At 43.6% G+C, this 20,024-nt stretch overlaps 1 protein-coding gene across 1 annotated transcript in view; it reads right to left on the bottom strand.

The window, feature by feature from the left end:
• The window catches only part of LOC126109478 (leucine-rich repeat-containing protein 15-like), a 120,105-nt gene extending 111,530 nt beyond the window's left edge, over positions 1-8,575 (bottom strand). The window contains exon 1 of the mRNA XM_049914505.1: positions 8,552-8,575. Coding sequence (XP_049770462.1) covers positions 8,552-8,575 — 24 coding nt within the window. The remainder of the gene's footprint in view (positions 1-8,551) is intronic.
• Between the last annotated feature and the right edge of the window lie 11,449 nt (positions 8,576-20,024).

Raw genomic sequence — 20,024 nt, 5'->3', positions numbered from 1 at the left:
TGCCCCTTATATGTAGATATGAGCACATTTCACTTTATTTCCAGTCAGGTATTTCACATGCGTGAAGTGAATGTATAATTGCTGCTGTACGTTCGGAGTAAGGAGCGAGTAGTAGTTTCCTCACGCTGGCTAGCAGAGGTGGTTGGCTTTCTGGCACTTCCAGAGCCAGTGGGATGAGGTGCCGATGCCGAAATCGCTTGTGACGTCAGCAGAGAGATACGTAAGGCAAGTACATTTATTCTGCGGCGAATCAAGTAATTGTTTCCGGAATGAGATTTTCACTCTGCAGCGGAGTGTGCGCTAATATGATACTTCCTGGAAGATTAAAACTGTGTGCCGGGCCGAGATTCGAACTCTGGACCTTTGCCTTTCGCGGGCAAGTGCTCTACCATCTGAGCTACCCAAGCACGACTCACGCCCCGACCGCACAGCTTTACTTCTGCCAGTACCTCGCCTCCTACTTTCCAAACTTCACAGAAGCTCTCCTGCGAACCAGGAGTGCTAGTCCTGCAAGGTTCGCAGGAGAGCTTCTGTGAAGTTTGGAAAGTAGGAGGCGAGGTACTGGCAGAAGTAAGGCTGTGAGGACGGGGCGTGAGTCGTGCTTGGGTAGCTCAGTTGGTAGAGCACTTGCCCGCGAAAGGCAAAGGTCCAGAGTTCGTGTCTCGGTCCGGCACACAGATTTAATCTGCCAGGAAGTTAGGAAGTTCCAAGTAATTGTTATTAATGAATATTTGCTAAGAAAAGTTGCCTTTTGCCACTCGGGCATTACGAGTCTACAGGTCATAAATACTATCTTTCAGTAATTCTACAATGCCAGGAAATGTTGAGGTTAATAAGTAAATGAATAACTGTGGCATAACCCAGTATGTACGATCTTATACAAATTATATCAAATATATGCTCAAGTTACACAAAGTGCGCCATAGTCTGTAGTCGTCGATAGGGTGCCTTTAGATCTATTCATGCTCTTATAGCCTATAATCAGTGTGAACAAGTTAATTTTACGTTGTTTCTTCAATAAAAGCGCTATAATGGCATTCTGTGTTAAAATTATTTGCACAAAAGAAATTCTGCCTGCTTCAATACGTAAAACGTAGACAATAGTAGTGCACTTTCAGAATCTGGCGGCGCTGCTACGCCTCTGCAAGGGGACATGTAACTAAGAGATCATCTCCACATAACAGGTAGCAAGAATTCCTATGCGGCGGCTTAGTCAGTTCAAGGCAGGAGTGGCTTAAGTATCGCACAACTCGGGTGGGAAGGTTTGGTCAGTTATATGTACTGCCCTTATACCATCATCTACGGACTCACCGGCTAAGCTGAGACATTTCTGGAGGTTTAGTATGAGTGGGGGGTTCTTGCAAGGGCCCCATACATGGAGTGATGTACACTGTCAACGGCGCTTACGCAATGGTTAAGGACCGAGTCGGATGCGGTCTGTTACACGGCAATTCTGGTAGGACGCGAGCAAAAACATCTACTTTTGCAACTCACACTCTCATTAAGCGCCTGGGAAGCACCGCCGCTGAAACAACAGCTCGGCCTGTAATCAGTTCCGGGAATTAGCCTGCGGAAAACCAGCCGACAGCCGACCATGGAATACGTATTTAGCGGCAATGAGAGGTATCAGTGTTCTGAACTGTCGGCCACAGCAATCAAAACTAACACAATAGTGGAGGCAAGCACCGGGTACCAGGCGTCATTTAAAATAATACCGTGACGCGCTTCGCCACTGGCGAACTAACAAGTAAGTCGCGGGCTCCCACAAGGTTCAATAATGGGACCATTCCTCTGTCTTAACTGAATGAATGGCCTTGCGCCGCCAATTTTTTTTAAGGACTGGACATAAACTAACATTTTCTGACGTTACAAGCTTACTATCAAGACACAAAACAAACCACACCACGCCCCTCCCAGAAAGTTTGGAACAGTTTAAGAACAGTTGATAATCAAGTAGAGTTCCAAAAATTGGATTTTATTTTGTTTTTGTGTACCTTCACTAGTGTCAAGAACCACTTCATTCTCCTTCATGATGAGATCTACAAGCAAGGAGCAAGGAGTGGAAGAGAGAATTAATGAATGAATGAATGAATGAATGAATGAATGACACAACCTTTATTGATACACATGTGACATCATGCGCTACCAGTAGGTTCCAAAATGCCGCGCTTAAAACTGGATTTTTCCAGAGTTCGTACCACAGCTTCTGTTGGTACAGAAGAGTACGGTGTTTTGAATGCCCCTTGGGCTAGGAACTATATGTACACCCAACATAACTATCGTCTTACTTTAACCATTCTATAGCACAGCTACAAAATTTGAACACCACACACTTCCTCTGGCTTAGACAAATGTAGGACATCGGTTGGCTCTTTTTGAATTAGATGTGGTCTGGTGTGCACAATGGAGGTACCATTTAGTTCATGGGCGGTTCCTGAGAAAACTTGAAAAAAGCGTTTCCAGCGATTTTTCGCCGTCAGCAGCGTATGTCTAAATAAATAAATGAATAATCAATTCGAGCACTTGTCGACGGGGCTTGTCTTTGAGGCGGCTTGCAAATCTAAATAATTAATAGCAGCAAACTGCTCGAATTTTGACGGTATAATCCCTAGTCATGTATCTTCCCGTTATCAAAACCTTTATCCGTTATCGAGAAACACCCCAACAACATCAATTTTGGTTACCAAAACCGAGCCACGGGTTTCAAGACGGATATGCGCAACGAATGAGTGTTTTGTACGATATTTTCCTCAGATCCCGACCTCGAACAATCTTGAAAATGTTCTTGATACCTTTATCCGTTCGGGAGATACAGAGGTTTAAAAATAAATTACTTGTACACGTGACATACGCACATTGAGACGAAAAGAAGGAAACCAGGGAAAAATTTCTCCTATCTGAGCACAAAAAGAGCGAATATGCTCCTATTTCAAAGACTGACTGAAAAGTAGGGTACTAGCTGCCTTTTTCTACTTTGCTTACAACCTTTAAAAGTTTCCCCAAATATTCACCTTTTTTCCATGCTGAGACCTAAGGAGACATTGGCAGTGGGAAAGAGATGGAAAAGTAATAAACACTGGAAGACAGTAGTCAGTGGTTGCGATACAGGAAGAGTGAAGGAGAGAATGGAAATGTGAGAGAAAGGGAGGGACACAGTGCCATTGAAACATACTTGACAGTGTCAGGAAAAGAGTGCAGGACACAGTGTCAGTAGGAGAGGGGAAGAGAAGCAGAAAGTGGATGTGGGTGAGAGCCAGTGATACAGAGTCGATGACAAAGAGAGATATTGACCGTGAGAAGAGGCAGAAACGGTGGGAATGAATGAATGAGAGATTAGCAGTAAGAGAGGGGAAGGGGGAGACAGTGACAATGAGTGGGGACAGTAATACTCTGACAGAACGAAGAGAGACACAAAGTGATAGTGACAATGAGTTGGGCTGAATGATTAAGTGAGAAGCAGCAACTGGGAGTGGATGGGTACGAGCGACTCGCTGTGATGGATTAGTGGGTGTGTGCTAATTATACCTAGGGCGGGCAGCGAGTTCCGTGCTGAAAAGAACGCGAACATTTCCGCATGTGAAGATTTTTGGCGAAAATTTTTAGGTGCTGAGGAAGTTGGGATGAGGTAGATGGTACCCCACTTTTCAGCCAGAGTGTTTTAAAAAGGAGCATATTTAAGTTTTTTTTTTTTTTTTTTTGCTGTGATAGGAGAATTTTTCTATTGGTTTTATGACGTTCAATGTCCGTCCGCGGTAGCTGAGTGGTCAGCGCGACAGAATGTCAATCCTAAGGGCCAGGATTCGATTCCCGGCGGGGTATGAGATTTTGGTGCTCCGCTCAGGTGTTGTGTTTTCCTAATCATCATCATTTCATCCCCATCGATGCGCAAGTCACCGAAGTGGCGTCAAATCGAAAGACTTGCACCCGGGGAACTATCTACCAGACGGGAGGCGCTAGTCACAATATGATGTTCAATATGTGTCCTGTACAGTGACGTAAGCTGACAAAATGAGCCTACTATTTTTCCCTTTATTACGGGGCTAATATTGGCCGCATACCCACATACGCCTGAATTGTTATCTGCGTGAAAGGAGACCAAATACTGTTTGTAGTATGTTTATCTCTACCATACAGCATTTTGTACGAGACAATGTGACTGCTATTACTGTGTACGTTTCGTAAATTAGTTGCCTTATACACTCTTGTTTTTAGGAAGTGCCGAAGAGTAGTATCAGTACACGTAACTAAAGTACACTCTAAGACAAGAAGGAAACGACACACCACGAAGGAATTACTCAGAATCGACTGAATCGATACATTTAAATGATTACAATTTGAGAAAAATTGTATGAGTAATTCAAGAGAGAGAGCTCCACATTTGGCCCTCATGCAAGCAGTTATTCGGATTTGTCAATACAGTTCATGGATGTTCTAGTGAGGTATATCGTGCCAAATTATGTCCAATTGGCGCATTAGCTGGCTGAAATCACGAGCTGGTCGTAGTGGCCTGTCCATGATGTTCCAAACGTTCTCAACTGGGGAGAGATCCCGTGACCTTGATGGCCAACGCAAGTCTTGGAAAGCACGAAGACAAGCTGTGGAAACACTGGGTGTGTGCAGGCGGGCATTATCTTGCTGAAATTTTGAGAGGTTCCATGCCCTCTTTTGCCTGTCTCCTCTCATTTTACGGCAGTAACAGACCGAATAAGGTTATCGTAATGAGAGTATTTGTACTGAAAGCTCAAAAAAATACTTTTCACTCGATTCTTAAACATGTTGTTTTTCTTCCCTGGGTGGCCTGTGCGAGGCGTGCATCTTAGGACGCGGCGCACGGCATTTCTGGTTGGGGACTGCAATTCCCTGAATTCTGAGGGGTTCGTACGATAGGCTTAAGCACCTGGCGAAATGACTGACGTCGGTCAAGTTTCGCCTGTTGTATGCAGGAGACTGACATTGTCACGTACGCCTTGTAAATAATTGTTAGCGCTTATTGCATGAAAGGTGATGGAGCGTCTGTATTATCATACTAGTGGAGGTTGAAACGACAGTGGAAATGAAACGGCAGGCGGAACTGATGCCCTGGGTGGAAGGCCCAAACAGGTGTGTTGGTTCTGCTTAAACACAGGAAGTAGGAAGACGGGCGCCGTAGCACCCAAGTGCTGGAGCACAATGGAGTCGCGAGCGGTCTGTATTGTAGCCGAACCAGAAGGATAATACTTCGGATCGCTGAAACTCTTCGACGCAGGTGAGAGGAAAGAAGAAGGCGCCTCTGAAACCACTCAGGCTGTGTTATTTCCAAGGAATTTTACTCAGAAGCGTACCATTGTACGAGTATAGGATTTTCCTAGCAAACTTTCCGCGCTGGACGACAAAAGACTAAAATATGGTTGGTTGGTGTTCAGAAGAAACTATAGATCATCATCATCATCATTTAAGACTGATTATGCCTTTCAGCGTTCAGTCTGGAGCATAGCCCCCCTTATACAGTTCCTCCATGATCTCCTATTCAGTGCTAACATTGGAGCCTCTTCTGATGTTATACCTATTACTTCAAAATCATTCTTAACCGAATCCAGGTACCTTCTCCTCGGTCTGCCCCGACTCCTCCTACCCTCTACTGCTGAATCCATGAGTCTCTTGGGTAACCTTGCTTCTCCCATGCGTGTAACATCACCCCACCATCTAAGCCTGTTCGCCCTGACTGCTACATCAATAGAGTTCATTCCCAGGTTTTCTTTGATTTCCTCATTGTGCACACCCTCCTGCCATTGTTCCCATCTACTAGTACCTGCAATCATCCTAGCTACTTTCATATCCGTAACCTCAACCTTGTTGATAAGGTAACCTGAATCCACCCAGCTTTCGCTCCCATACAACAAAGTTGGTCGAAAGATTGAACTGTGCACAGATAACTTAGTCTTGGTACTGACTTCCTTCTTGCAGAAGAGAGTAGATCGTAGCTGAGCGCTCACTGCATTAGCTTTGCTACACCTCGCTTCCAGTTCTTTCACTATGTTGCCATCCTGTGAGAATATGCATCCTAAGTATTAGAAACCGTCCACCTGTTCTAACTTTGTTCCTCCTATTTGGCACTCAATTCGTTTATATTTCTTTCCCACTGACATTACTTTCGTTTTGGAGATGCTAATCTTCATACCATAGTCCTTACATTTCTGATCTAGCTCTGAAATATTACTTTGCAAACTTTCAATCGAATCTGCCATCACAGCTAAGTCATCCGCATATGCAAGACTGCTTATTTTGTCTTCACATATCTTAATCTCACCCAGCCAGTCTGCAGCCTTGCCTGAAACTCTGAACCATGAACTCAATTTACCGTCAACTCTAACTGCTCGCTGACTATCCATGTGAAGACCTTTAATTGCTCGCAAAAACTATAGAGATGGAGAATATTCTGTGGTTTCGGGAATATGATTCGTTTTCGGAATTACGATGGTGGGGAGCCGAGCCTTGCTGGCAAGCCACCGCTAAAGAGGAGTGGTCTTCCGTTGTGAGCGCCCGTGTGTGACGGTCACTCGATATCAGCTTTTGTTGGTACAGACAGACTTACTGTCTTTGCTCTCAGGAGAGTTTATAGTTAGAACGGTTAGGCACCGTACTGTTGCGAACCTATACGATTCTGGACTTAACCTCCGGGTTGGAAGTCGTCGTTGAGTACCCAGCGTTGAGTAATTGAGGGCACTCCTTCTGCCTATACTTACGTTGAGACGTTATTTGAATTCCGTCCTTGTGGCTGGGAGTTCGCGTTTCTTGTCTGTAGAACACAGAGAGGAGAAAACAGTGTCAGAGTATGTTAGTCAGAGGACCGCCTTCCGCCATCCTTAGTGTTTGAAAGAGTTTATTTGTGGCTGGAATTCTTACATTGTCGCAGAGGAGTACGAGAACCATCTCTTCGACGCACTGGACGAAGTACATGCAGTGATATCGCAAATTGCTTCGGCTTATTAAGTCTATAAAAGCTAAACAGCTGTGATAACGTTAGTTTATTTCCACTGAGGTTCCACACCACCGTAGATCATCTTTGAAACTAGTGTCTTCTAGTGTTTGGTACGTAGATGGTGTCAGTCAATTCGCGTTATTGATATTAGAGCTGTGGTACAATGTGGACCCAGGAAGACCAGGGAATAGCCCCAGGGAAGAACCCACAGCTGGCTCTGAACTGCCATATACGACCTGGAAAGCCCTGAATAGACTACGAACAGGCGTATCAAGATGCAGAGCAAACTTGGAAAAATGGGGCTAGATCAGTGCAGACGAGCTCTGCGAGTGTGGAGAACAGCAAGACCCACAACACCTACTGGTCTGCAGGAAACTAAACAACCCGTGTTCGACTCAAGACCTATTTGAAGCAAATGACAAGGCTATTCAAGCTGCAGTGTATTGGGCTTCACGTGGGATATGAAAATCGCTTTGTTTCGCATCCTTAGCGCTTATCATTATATGTTACATACTTTCCTATATTATTGTAGTTAATTTACCTTATAACCATGTATTATTGTATTATAACTGCTTCTCTCGCATTGTAATATAATATTTTTTTTTTTTTTTTGTAAAATGGTGATGTCTTGGATACGATAAATAAATAAATAAATTGATATTAGACCGCGCAGTCATAATAAGGGGCAGCGTTGGGAAATTGATTGGTATTTTTACTAAGGAAATGTAAACTTTGTAATATAAAGGTTTTTTTTAATCTAAAATAGATATATAAGCACGAACAACATTTATCATTTTGTAGGATTAGTTGCCTACATCATTCATTTATGTTTAGATTGTAATTCATAAAATTAAGAGATCCTGAGATCTGCTTCAGGCGGTAGTCAGACAGGGCCAGATCTTCGTTTTAGCGTTTATTATTTTCCGTTGCGCATATTCATTTTACACCCGCCAGGAGTAGCAATTTGGAACCATAGTCATCATAGTCATCACCAAGATCATCAGCATCATCCACATCATCGAGATGGTACTTAACATTGGTACACGACACTAACACACCTCAGACTGAAGTGCAAAAAAATTTTACCACAACGAAACACTTTGTATTATTATTATTTGGCGTTTTTAGCATTTTCCTGCAGTTCTCCAGGTACAGTCTGTATTCCTCTTTCGTCTTCATTATGGACTCTATGGGACGGAGGGCTCTATTTAGACTGCCAAGTTTCCAAGCTACTGAAAAAATAGTTCCATTTCTGCTTTATTGATACCCATTTCTCTTGCTGTACTGATTTTCTCCGGTTACCTCAAACTTAAATTAAGACGAACGACGAATAAGCGAGTCCAGTCTCCCTTTGCAGTTAGTGTTTCTTTATTCAACGTTTGGTTTACACCATTTCGGCAAACTGATATGCTAAAAGTCGGAAGCATTTAAACGTAAGGCCATAGCACATAGGATCCAACTTGATAAAGTGCTCCGTGAAATCAGTTTCCTCTGTCTCAGAAAATACTCTCTTGATACGCCCCAATGATGCCACTGCAAGGTTTGCTTCAAATCTTTTACGTAATGTGGATTCATTACATCAAAATCTTTTACCTGCATATCTAATGGAAGATCCATTTCTATTAGCTTCTTAGCCTCCTTTAACGTTTTAGAAGACAACGACGTCGAAGACTTTTTTTTCTCTTAGTTTGTATAAGATGAACTAGTTTTACTAATACTGAATCAGTCGACTTGAAATGGTGAACTATAAATTGAGTTCAATTAGTCTGTTAAATAAATCCACGCGTTCACTACGTAAGAGGTATGCGCTATATGCGCTGCCTGCAATAGGCAAGGCATAGGAGAGTCTACCTCTTACAACTATTACAACCGAAGACAGAAAAGACGAACGTTTTGGGGCAGAGGTACGTCTGCGGAAATTTGTACGATCTAGTTCGTAGGATCTTTGCCCGGTGACTAATTTCTGAACTTCTGCCGTCAGCTGCCATGTATGACTAGTTGCTAAACTAACACCTAAGCTTAAGCGGTGAGGATGGTTATGTACGTACATACGAGATGTTTTGGGGCAGAGGTACGTCTGCGGAAATTTGTACGATCTAGTTCGTAGGATCTTTGCCCGGTGACTAATTTCTGAACTTCTGCCGTCAGCTGCCATGTATGACTAGTTGCTAAACTAACACCTAAGCTTAAGCGGTGAGGATGGTTATGTACGTACATACGAGATGTTGGTAATTCTTTGGAATTATGTTGTAGCAGACAGATAACCACCTATTACATGGTAAATCCTAGATCGAAAGTCCAGAAAAACTAACTTGCCTCCCATCGAAGCAGCTTAAATCACTTAATAAAGGCAAGGCCTCCGCCACAGATTGTATACCAGTCAGCTTCCTCTCAGAGTATGCTCATAAAATAGCTCCGTATCTAGCAATTATATACAGCCACTCGCTCACAGGAAGATCCGTACCTAAAGACTGGAAAATTGCTCAAATCACACCAATACCCAAAAAGGGAAGTGGGAGTAATCGGCTGAATTACAGGCCAATATTACTAACATAGATTTGCAGTAGGGTTTTTGTATTCGAACATTACGAAGTACCTCGAAGAAAACGATTTATTGCCACATGGTCAGCACGGTTTCAGAAAATATCGTTCTTGTGAAACACAACTAGCTCTTCATACTCATGAAGTAATAAGTGCTATCGACAGGGGATGTCAAATTGACTCCATATTTTTAGATTTTCGGAAGGCTTTCGACACCGTTCGTCACAAGCGTCTTCTAACAAAACTGCGTGCCTGCGGAGTATCGCCTCGGTTGTGCGACTGGATTCGTGATTTCCTGTCAGAAAGGTCACAGTTCGTAGTAACAGACAGAAAGTCATCGAGTAAGACAGAAGTAATATCCGGCGTTCCCCAAGGAAGTGTTATAGGCCCTCTATTGTTCCTGTTCTATATTAACGACATAGGAGACAATCTGAGTAGCCCTCTTAGATAGTTTGCAGATGATGCTGTCATTTACCGTCTTGTAAAGTCGTCAGATGACCAAAACGAATTGCGAAATGATATAGATAAGATATCTGTATGGTGGGAAAAGTGGGAATTGACCCTGAAGTATAATATGTGAAGTTATTCACATGAGTATTAAAATAAATCAGCTAAATTTCGATTACGCGATAAGTCACACAAATCTGAAGGCTGTAAATTCAACTAAATACTTAAAGATTACAATTACAAATAACCTAAATTGGAACGATCACATAGATAATATTGTGGGTAGAGCACACCAAAGACTGCGATTCATTGGCAGTACACTTAAAAGGTGCAACAGGTCTACTAAAGAGAGATTGCTTACAGCACGTTTGTCCGCTCTATTGTTGAGTACTGCTGTGCGGTGTGAGATCCACATCAGGTGGGATTGACGGATGACATCGAAAAAGTACAAAGAAGGGCAGCTCGTTTTCTATTATCGCGAAATAGGGGAGACAGTGTCACAGACATGATACGTAAATTGGAGTGGCAATCATTAAAACAAAGGCGTTTTTCGTTGCGACGGGATCTTCTCATGAAATGACAATCACCAGCTTTCTCCTCCGATTGAGAAAACATTCTGCTGGCACCCACCTACATAGGGAGAAATGATCATCATTATAAAATAAGAGAAATCAGGGCTCGTACAGAAAAATGTAAGGGCTCGTTTCTCCCGCGTGCCGTTCGAGAGTGGAACTGTAGAGAGACAACTTGAAGGTGGTTCATTGAACCGTCTGTCATGCACTTTATTGTGAATAGAGAGTAATCACGTAGATGCACGTAGATCTCGAAAGCTTTGAAACGCAAGCTAGTAACACAGCACCCCTTACTCTTCCAGCGTAGAAGGTCTCAACTGAAGGTGCAGGGCTGCCACACTACACTCACAAGCAGGAAAAACCCTAGACTCCGATCTTAGCCCCGTTCCCACATTTGACCCGCTCTACCCTGTATGAGTACCCACTTGATAATTTTAATAGTCTAAATCAGCTGGTCGTGGTATAAAAACGATTGTATAAGATCCAGTGTGGAAAAATAAAATGCCGATCCTTGGTCCCCCTCTACAATTTTTATCCCCCATACATCGCTCCATTATTAAACTGTCTGTCATTTGATGCCTCGGGATGCTTCCTCAGAACCTCTCTCTTCTTTGAGTCATGTCGTGCCATAAATTTCTTTTCTGTACACTTTGACTGCGTAAGTATATATTGGTTTCCGAACTACCCATATAATCTTCAGCATTCTCCTGTAGCACCATATTGGAAAAGACTCAATTCTCATCTTACCTGAAAAGTTTATCGTCCACGTTTCACTATCGTACAGTTTTATCTAGAAATGACACAAAATTATTGTAAGGTCATGCAGTCATTATCATTAACCAATATAATTGTCCGTGTTGCTCGTTATTTTTCTATTTTATTTTTTATACTAGCTTTTGTTTGAGAATACTCTCAGACAAATGCCTTCAGCATAGTCTTTCTAAGATTTAAATTTATGTTCGATGTTACCTACAGGGTGGCGCACAAAATGTGTTACCAATTGTTTCTTTCACAATTTTCGACGCACATTATATATCCCGCTGGGATCTCTACAGCAGTGCCAGCAGAGCTTGGAAAAACAAATGAGTTACGAAATGACGTGTAATTCACGGTACTGCCGCTAGGAGTCTAGTAAGCAGGAATGGCTGACAACGGAAGAGTGACGACACAGAAACGATCGGCAGTTGTGTTACTTTTTCATGAAACGAAAAGCCTTGTTGTGACTCAGAGGCGTTTTCGACAACAGTTTACCACACGATGGGTCCCTTACAAGAAGACCATCCACAGGTTGTACGATAAATTTGTACAGGAGGGAACAGTTTTGGAAGCGAAGTGACCTCGGCCTAAGCCTGTTTGTTCGCCGGAGAATATTGAAGCGCTACGAGTTGCTGTACATAGAAGTCCCGGGAAATCGTGTAGAAAGGCAGCAGTGCAACTGGGAATATCCAGACGCTCCGTTCAACGCATTCTTAAAAGTGACCTCCATATGTACCCACTCAAGATGAGCTGTGCACAGAAGCTCACTGAAGAACATAAGCAGCAGAGACTACTGTTTACTCAGTGGGCGGAGGATAGGGAAGAAACTCTCAACAACGTTTGGTTTTCAGACGAGGTGTATTTTCATTTAGACGGTGTGGTTAACAAACAAAATGTACACTTTTGGGCCACTGAAAACCCACAAGTGCTTCATGAACGACAACATTATCCTCCGAGGATTACAGCGTGGGCAGCAATTTCCAGTCACGGACTTATTTGCTTTGAAGAAACTGTGAACAGCGGGCGTTGTTTGAGCATGCTTCGCAATAGCTTCATTCCACAGCTTCTTGCTACTGCCTTGCCCTTCAACACGCAGTGGTTCACGCAAGATGGAGTAAGGCCACATACTGCAAACATTGTGTTGGAGTTTTTACACGAGCATTTCGACATGCGAATCATTTCACCCAGGTTTCCAGGTCGTTTCAATGACGGACAAAATTGACCCCCAATAGCCCAGACCTCAATCCATGTGACTTTTTTCTTTGGGGGTACCTAAAGGAAAAAATTTTCCCGAAACGTCCACGTGATTTAATGGAGCTCGGAAGACTTATTCTTCAAGCTTGCAGTGAAATGACGGAAGACATGTGCCGTAGGGTAATCACTAACTTCAGTGTTCGTTTGAAGGAAGTTAGGAAACGAAATGGTGGACATATTGAGCATGTGCTGAGTTAGAACAAATCTCCATGGACGGCTTTTCATTGTAGTATATATTCCTTTCAGATTGTATTGACAATGAAGTTAATATTCAAAAACAAAATTGTAACACATTTCGTGCGCCACCCTGTAAATAGGACACGTCCAGTTTCGTGCCCGATCTTTGACCAAATCGAACTTCTAATCTGTGTATGATGACATAGTTGTCGACGGGTCGCTAAATCCTAATAAATAAGTAAACTAAAATAAATATTACAATGAAATGAACACCCTTAGCTGCTTACAGGCGTTGACATACGTCAACGGGGCAGATGAAAATGTGTGCCCCGCCCAGGACTCGAACCCGGGATCTCCTGTTTACATGGCAGACGCTCTATCCATCTTTTTTTTCTATCGCATTTTGTTCGTTATTGTTCGTGGCGGATGTCAGCTGACGCCCGTTGAAGTTAGTTATTCATCTATCCACTCAGTTTTTTTATTACAGAGGGCAGCTAACCCTCTGACCGAACACGCTGAGCTACCGTGCTTGCGTCCATCTGAGCCACCGAGGACACAGAGGATGCCGCGACTGCAGGGGGTTTGTCTCTGGCACGCCTCCCGCGAAACCGACATTCTCAACGTATTGTCCCTCTCTACATTCGTAGTGCCCCTGCCCATTATACTCATTATTCGCGGCGCGTTGCCGATTCCCGTAAGAGTTCGGGCACTGTTTGTGCATTTGCACAGAAGCAGCAGATGGTCAAATGGCCGGTGAGCCTTAACTATATATACAGGATGTTACAAAAAGGTACGGCCAGACTTTCAGGAAACATTCCTCACACACAAATAAAGAAAAGATGTTATGTGGACATCGGAAACGCTTAATTTCCATGTTAGAGCTCATTTTAGTTTCGTCAGTATGTACTGTACTTCCTCGATTCACTGCCAGTAATGTTGACTTCGGTGCTTGTGTTGACATGCGACTCATTGCATCGAGCACATCAGTACGTAGCATCAACAGCTTATTGTCCATCACGAACGTGGTTTTGCAGTCAGTGCAATGTTTACAAATCCGGAGTTGGCAGATGCCCATTTGATGTATGGATTAGCACGGGGGAATAGCCGTGGTGCGGTACGTTTGTATCGAGACAGATTTCCAGAACCAAGGTGTCCCGACAGGAAGACGTTCGAAGCAATTGATCGGCGTCTTAGGGAGCACGGAACATTCTAGTCTATGACTCGCGACTGGGGAAGACCTAGAACGACGAGGACACCTGCAACGGACGAGGCAATTCTTCGTGCGGTTGACGATAACCCTAATGTCAGCGTCAGACAAGTTGCTCCTGTACAAGGTAACGTTGACCACGTCATTGTATGGAGAGTGCTACGGGAGAACCAGTTGTTTCCGTACCATGTACAGCGTGTGCAGGCACTATCAGCAGATGATTGGCCTCCACGGGTACACTTCTGCAAATGGTTCATCCGACAATGTGTCAATCCTCATTTCAGTGCAAACTTTACGGATGAGGCTTCATTATAAAGTGATCAAATTGTAAATTTTCACAATCAACATGTGTGGGCTGACGAGAATCCGCACGCAATTGTGCAATCACGTCATCAACACAGATTTTCTTTGAACGTTTGGGCAGGCATTGTTGGTGATGTCTTGATTGGGCCCCGTGTTCTTCCAGCTACGCTCAATGGAGCACGTTATCATGATTTCATACGGGCTAGAACATGTGCTAGAACATGTGCCTTTACAAGTACGACACAACATGTGGTTCATGCACGATGCAGCTCCTGCACATTTCAGTCGAAGTGTTCGTACGCTTCTCAGCAACAGATTCGGTGACCGATGGATTGGTAGAGGCGGACCAATTCCATGGCCTCCACGCTCTCCTGACCTCAACCCTCTTGACTTTCATTTATGGGGGCATTTTAAAGCTCTTGTCTACGCAACCCCGGTACCAAATGTAGAGACTCTTCGTGCTCGTATTGTGGACGGCTGTGATACAATACTCCATTCTCCAGGGCTGCATCAGCGCATCAGGGATTCAATGCGACAGAGGGTGGATGCATGTATCCTCGCTAACGGAGGACATTTTGAACATTTCCTGTAACAAAGCGTTTGAAGTCACGCTGGTACGTTCTGTTGTTGTGTGTTTCCATTTCATGATTAATGTGATTTGAAGAGAAGTAATAAAATGAGTTCTAACACGGAAAGTAAGCGTTTCCGGACACATGTCCACATAACATATTTTCTTTCTTTGTGAGTGACGAATGTTTCCTCAAAGTTTGGCCGTACCTTTTTGTAACACCCTGTATACTAAGATGGTATCTGTTCTTTCGGACATGTTCGAAAGAACAGATACCATCTCAGTACATATAAAATAAATATGTATTCAGTGTATCGTGTGTCTCGATCAGCGATATTCCCGCCGCCGGTATGGGTCGTCTTTCCGGTGGTGTGCGCAGAGCGCGCCGTGGCGCCTCCTACCGGGCCGATGGTGGAGCGACAGGTCAGCTCTGGCAAGTAGCGAGGATTTGTTGCCTTCGCACGCCTACCAATAACATCGTTTGGAAAGTCTGGCGCACAGTACACGCGCCGTGCGTGGCAGTAAGAAGATCACATCTAAAAGGGGCTGTTCACCCGGGTGACGGCGACGTATCAAATGTCGCCGGCGTGGAAGCAGTCACCTTACTGGGAAGCCGTTGGTGTATTTCGCTTCCTGCACGTCTCCTGGCAGCGGCGGCTGGCTTCTTCGAACAAGCAAGAGGGTAAGGGCCTTGCTACTACTGGGTTCAGTGCTGGGAAATACGGAAGCGTTCGATACCGCCCGTCTGCTTTGACCCATGACGTCACAAATATGGCGGAAACAAAAACAAACACACACACTTTCCACAAGAAGCCTAATGACACTGACGGGACAAGCGCGGGAAATGGGGTGTTTTGGGTGGGGGGGGGGCAAACTAAATATAAACAAATTTAGACGCCTTGCGTAGCTACAACGTGTAAGTGAAGACAGCCATGCATGAATACCCACCCACCTCCCCAGGGGTCGTAACCCCTGCAACCCATAGAAGATAAAGATGCTTCAGTAGCTGATTAGTGTTTTTTGTCTTTAAAAAAAAAACTCACGGGATAGAACGAACAGATCAGATAGATAAATATAATAAACTTAAACAGAATTTGGAGGAAACAGATAATTAAAATAAGTAATAAGCGTTTTTAAATTTAAAAAAAATCTCACGAGATAGAACGAACAGATCAGAAAAGTAAACAAAATAAGATAAAACAGAACTGGAGACAGCCACACTCAAACCAAACTCCGTGCCGTCATGACGTCACACACAACACCCTTGCGTCACGGGTGAAAGCCGACGCGTGGGATCGGACGCTTCTGTCGACCCCAGTGCTGTTGACTTTATTTTCTTGGCCGGCCGTTGGTACTCCTGCTGAGTCTGTCCTTGGATGTGTTAAATTCAACTTGCTTAGTACGCAAGGCTCTGGTGAGAGGTGTATGTGATTGCCTGATGTGTCACTTGGTCCAGTCCTGCCACTCCACAGCCCAGTGTGCTGAGCTTGTGACGATGTGTAAAAGTTGACACATCAATCCGGTTGCTTGGTTACAAGCTTCAGTAGACTAGTGATCAGCTATCTGTACCTGGACAAACAACCGTCCACTTAACGCGCCTATAGTGTGTGTCATCATATTTCCCTGATATACGTCACCGTCACATTACTCAGTCATGTTTCACAAATCATGGTTCTAAAAATACTAATACTAATCGTTTACAGCAGGATGGAAACAGATGTATGGGCAAAAGGATACGCATTTTGTTTAAAAACTCGAGAACGTTTGCCGTAGATTATATTATATTTCTAATAGCATTGCCACTGAAGAAAATAAGAATTTCTTTTTACGAGCAACGCGTATCATGCCACGAGTTTGATAATCGTTCAAAACCAGTATCCTTAAGCTGCCACCTTGACATTCCCTTATCATGATTTGTATTATGAATGAAAAAGGAAAATGGGCTGTTGAATCATGAGAAAAAGGTGACAAAAGAGTACAAGCATGAATTGATCGAAGCATAGAAATTATCAGTAAAATGAGAACCAGCATCTTGGAGTTGACGCTCTTTTCTTCCGTTTGCTTTAACATTATGTATGTTTTTGGATAGGGTCCGCCTTTAGCAAAACACATTTTTTCTTTTTCACCCAAACATGTTTCACTGCAGTTGCAGCATCTTCAGAAGGCTTTTATTTTCCATCTGTTAAAGAGTGTTCTTTGCTGTTTGTATACATGTAGCTATTGGTTTTCAAATCGTTATTAGATATTTGAAAAAACACATAAACTGCGAATTCATACCTTTTTACCACGTGGTGTGGTTTCTCTGATGTGTTGCGTTTCTACAGTGACCGTTTTGTTGTACATTTTGTCGTGTGAAACCACTTATACCTTAAAGTAGACGAATTGTTTAAGCCAAACTTACGATTTGCAAACTTGTCACTTCTATGTCTAAAATTAATAAATTTGTGTGTGTGTGTCTGTTTACACAATGTTTAACTTACATTTTCCTTTTAATCATCTTCATCACTGAAACTTCGTGGCAGATTAAAACTGTGTGCCCGACCGAGACTTGAACTCGGTACCTTTGCCTTTCGCGGGCAAGTGCTCTACCAACTGAGCTACCGAAGCACGACTCACGCCCGGTACTCACAGCTTTACTTCTGCCAGTACCTCGTCTCCTACCTTCCGTCGTGCTTCGGTAGCTCAGTTGGTAGAGCACTTGCCCGCGAAAGGCAAAGGTCCCGAGTTCGAGTCTCGGTCGGGCACACAGTTTTAATCTGCCAGGAAGTTTCATATCAGCGCACACTCCGCTGCAGAGTGAAAATCTCATTCTGGAAACATTCCCCAGGCTGTGGCTAAGCCATGTCTCCGCAATATCCTTTCTTTCAGGAGTGCTAGTTCTGCAAGGTTCGCAGGAGAGCTTCTGTAAAGTTTGGAAGGTAGGAGACGAGGTACTGGCAGAAGTAAAGCTGTGAGTACCGGGCGTGAGTCGTGCTTCGGTAGCTCAGTTGGTAGAGCACTTGCCCGCGAAAGGCAAAGGTCCCGAGTTCGAGTCTCGGTCGAGCACACAGTTTTAATCTGCCAGGAAGTTTCATATCAGCGCACACTCCGCTGCAGAGTGAGAATCTCATTCTGGAAACATTCCCCAGGCTGTGGCTAAGCCATGTCTCCGCAATATCCTTTCTTTCAGGAGTGCTAGTTCTGCAAGGTTCGCAGGAGAGCTTCTGTAAAGTTTGGAAGGTAGGAGACGAGGTACTGGCAGAAGTAAAGCTGTGAGTAGCGGGCGTGAGTCGTGCTTCGGTAGCTCAGTTGGTAGAGCACTTGCCCGCGAAAGGCAAAGGTCCCGAGTTCGAGTCTCGGTCGGGCACACAGTTTTAATCTGCCAGGAAGTTTCATATCAGCGCACACTCCGCTGCAGAGTGAAAATCTCATTCTGGAAACATTCCCCAGGCTGTGGCTAAGCCATGTCTCCGCAATATCCTTTCTTTCAGGAGTGCTAGTTCTGCAAGGTTCGCAGGAGAGCTTCTGTAAAGTTTGGAAGGTAGGAGACGAGGTACTGGCAGAAGTAAAGCTGTGAGTACCGGGCGTGAGTCGTGCTTCGGTAGCTCAGTTGGTAGAGCACTTGCCCGCGAAAGGCAAAGGTCCCGAGTTCGAGTCTCGGTCGGGCACACAGTTTTAATCTGCCAGGAAGTTTCATATCAGCGCACACTCCGCTGCAGAGTGAAAATCTCATTCTGGAAACATTCCCCAGGCTGTGGCTAAGCCATGTCTCCGCAATATCCTTTCTTTCAGGAGTGCTAGTTCTGCAAGGTTCGCAGGAGAGCTTCTGTAAAGTTTGGAAGGTAGGAGACGAGGTACTGGCAGAAGTAAAGCTGTGAGTACCGGGCGTGAGTCGTGCTTCGGTAGCTCAGTTGGTAGAGCACTTGCCCGCGAAAGGCAAAGGTCCCGAGTTCGAGTCTCGGTCGGGCACACAGTTTTAATCTGCCAGGAAGTTTCATATCAGCGCACACTCCGCTGCAGAGTGAAAATCTCATTCTGGATTTTCATCACTGTCAAACGCTATATATATAGTTGTCACTGTCACTGTAACTGTTTCACTGCTTTACCAGCTGTAAAAGCAAAACATGGAGGGCAGCGGAACAATTGAAGGTGTAAAAACAAGATGGCAAGATGGCTGACAGTGGAACAGTTGAAGGTGTTCCTGGCAGTTGTTCTGAATCTTTCGGAGGTGTTTGTGATTTTTTCCTCGTGTGTGTATGTGTGTGTGTGTGTGTGTGTGTGTGTGTGTAAATGGGGAATGGGGAGAGAGAGAGGAGAGAAAGAGAGAGAGAGAGAGAGAGAGAGAGGGTGACAGTAGGTTTAGGGATTAATTTTATTTTTATTTTGTGTGTGTGTGTGGGGGGGGGGGATTATATGGTGGGAGGGCGGGGGTGAGAGCTCTATTGGTTGGTCTTGCCTAATAATTCCTTCCTCTGAAATAAACAAGCAATTTGCTTCTAACGAAATAAATCAATGGTAGGCAATGAAAACCTCTTAACTCCATCTCTTTGTCAAAACTCTTAATTCGAATAACCAGTGCCTCTATAATAGAGAGAAATTTGAAAGTGCATGGATTTCTCTAATCTGCCAATAACTAGACGCACATGAAGTAATTGTCTGTACTACTTATTTTTTAATGAATCATTTTTGCCTCACCTGCAAAATTTAACAAAACGGAGTTGCTGGGCTTCCATTATCTAACAACGAAATTTTTACCAAGTTTTACTTAAATGACAATCCTTTTAAAACAGACCCTCCAATCTGGCATGAAACGCACTCAGTGCAATACAGTTAGTTCACCAAGCTGTAACTGATCTGGCAGAAAGAAACGGAAAGCCCATAGAGGAATAAAATTATTTTTTTGTACAAAAAAACAAAAACTACAGTACTATATGCTTCAGGCTGTGTAAATTTTCAGGCATAAAATAATCTTTATGAAAGAACAGCGATTTTCAAAAGAAAATGTTTTCTAATCATATTTGCCTCAGAAACGTTGTAGAATTGTAGACTGTATTTAATACAGCAATATTAATGATAAAGTTTAAAATAATAGACTTACTGCTTGATCAACTACTGCTATGCAGTACACTTTTTGAGATAAAAATTGAGGAGATTTTATATATATATATATATATATATATATATATATATATATATATATATATATATATATATATACATGTAAGAGAACGACTTGTATGAATATCAAGAGCTCAGATGGAA

The sequence above is a fragment of the Schistocerca cancellata genome, chromosome 12 (assembly GCF_023864275.1).
Source record: "Schistocerca cancellata isolate TAMUIC-IGC-003103 chromosome 12, iqSchCanc2.1, whole genome shotgun sequence".
NCBI lineage: Eukaryota > Metazoa > Arthropoda > Insecta > Orthoptera > Acrididae > Schistocerca > Schistocerca cancellata.
This window is presented reverse-complemented; position numbering and strand designations above follow the sequence as displayed.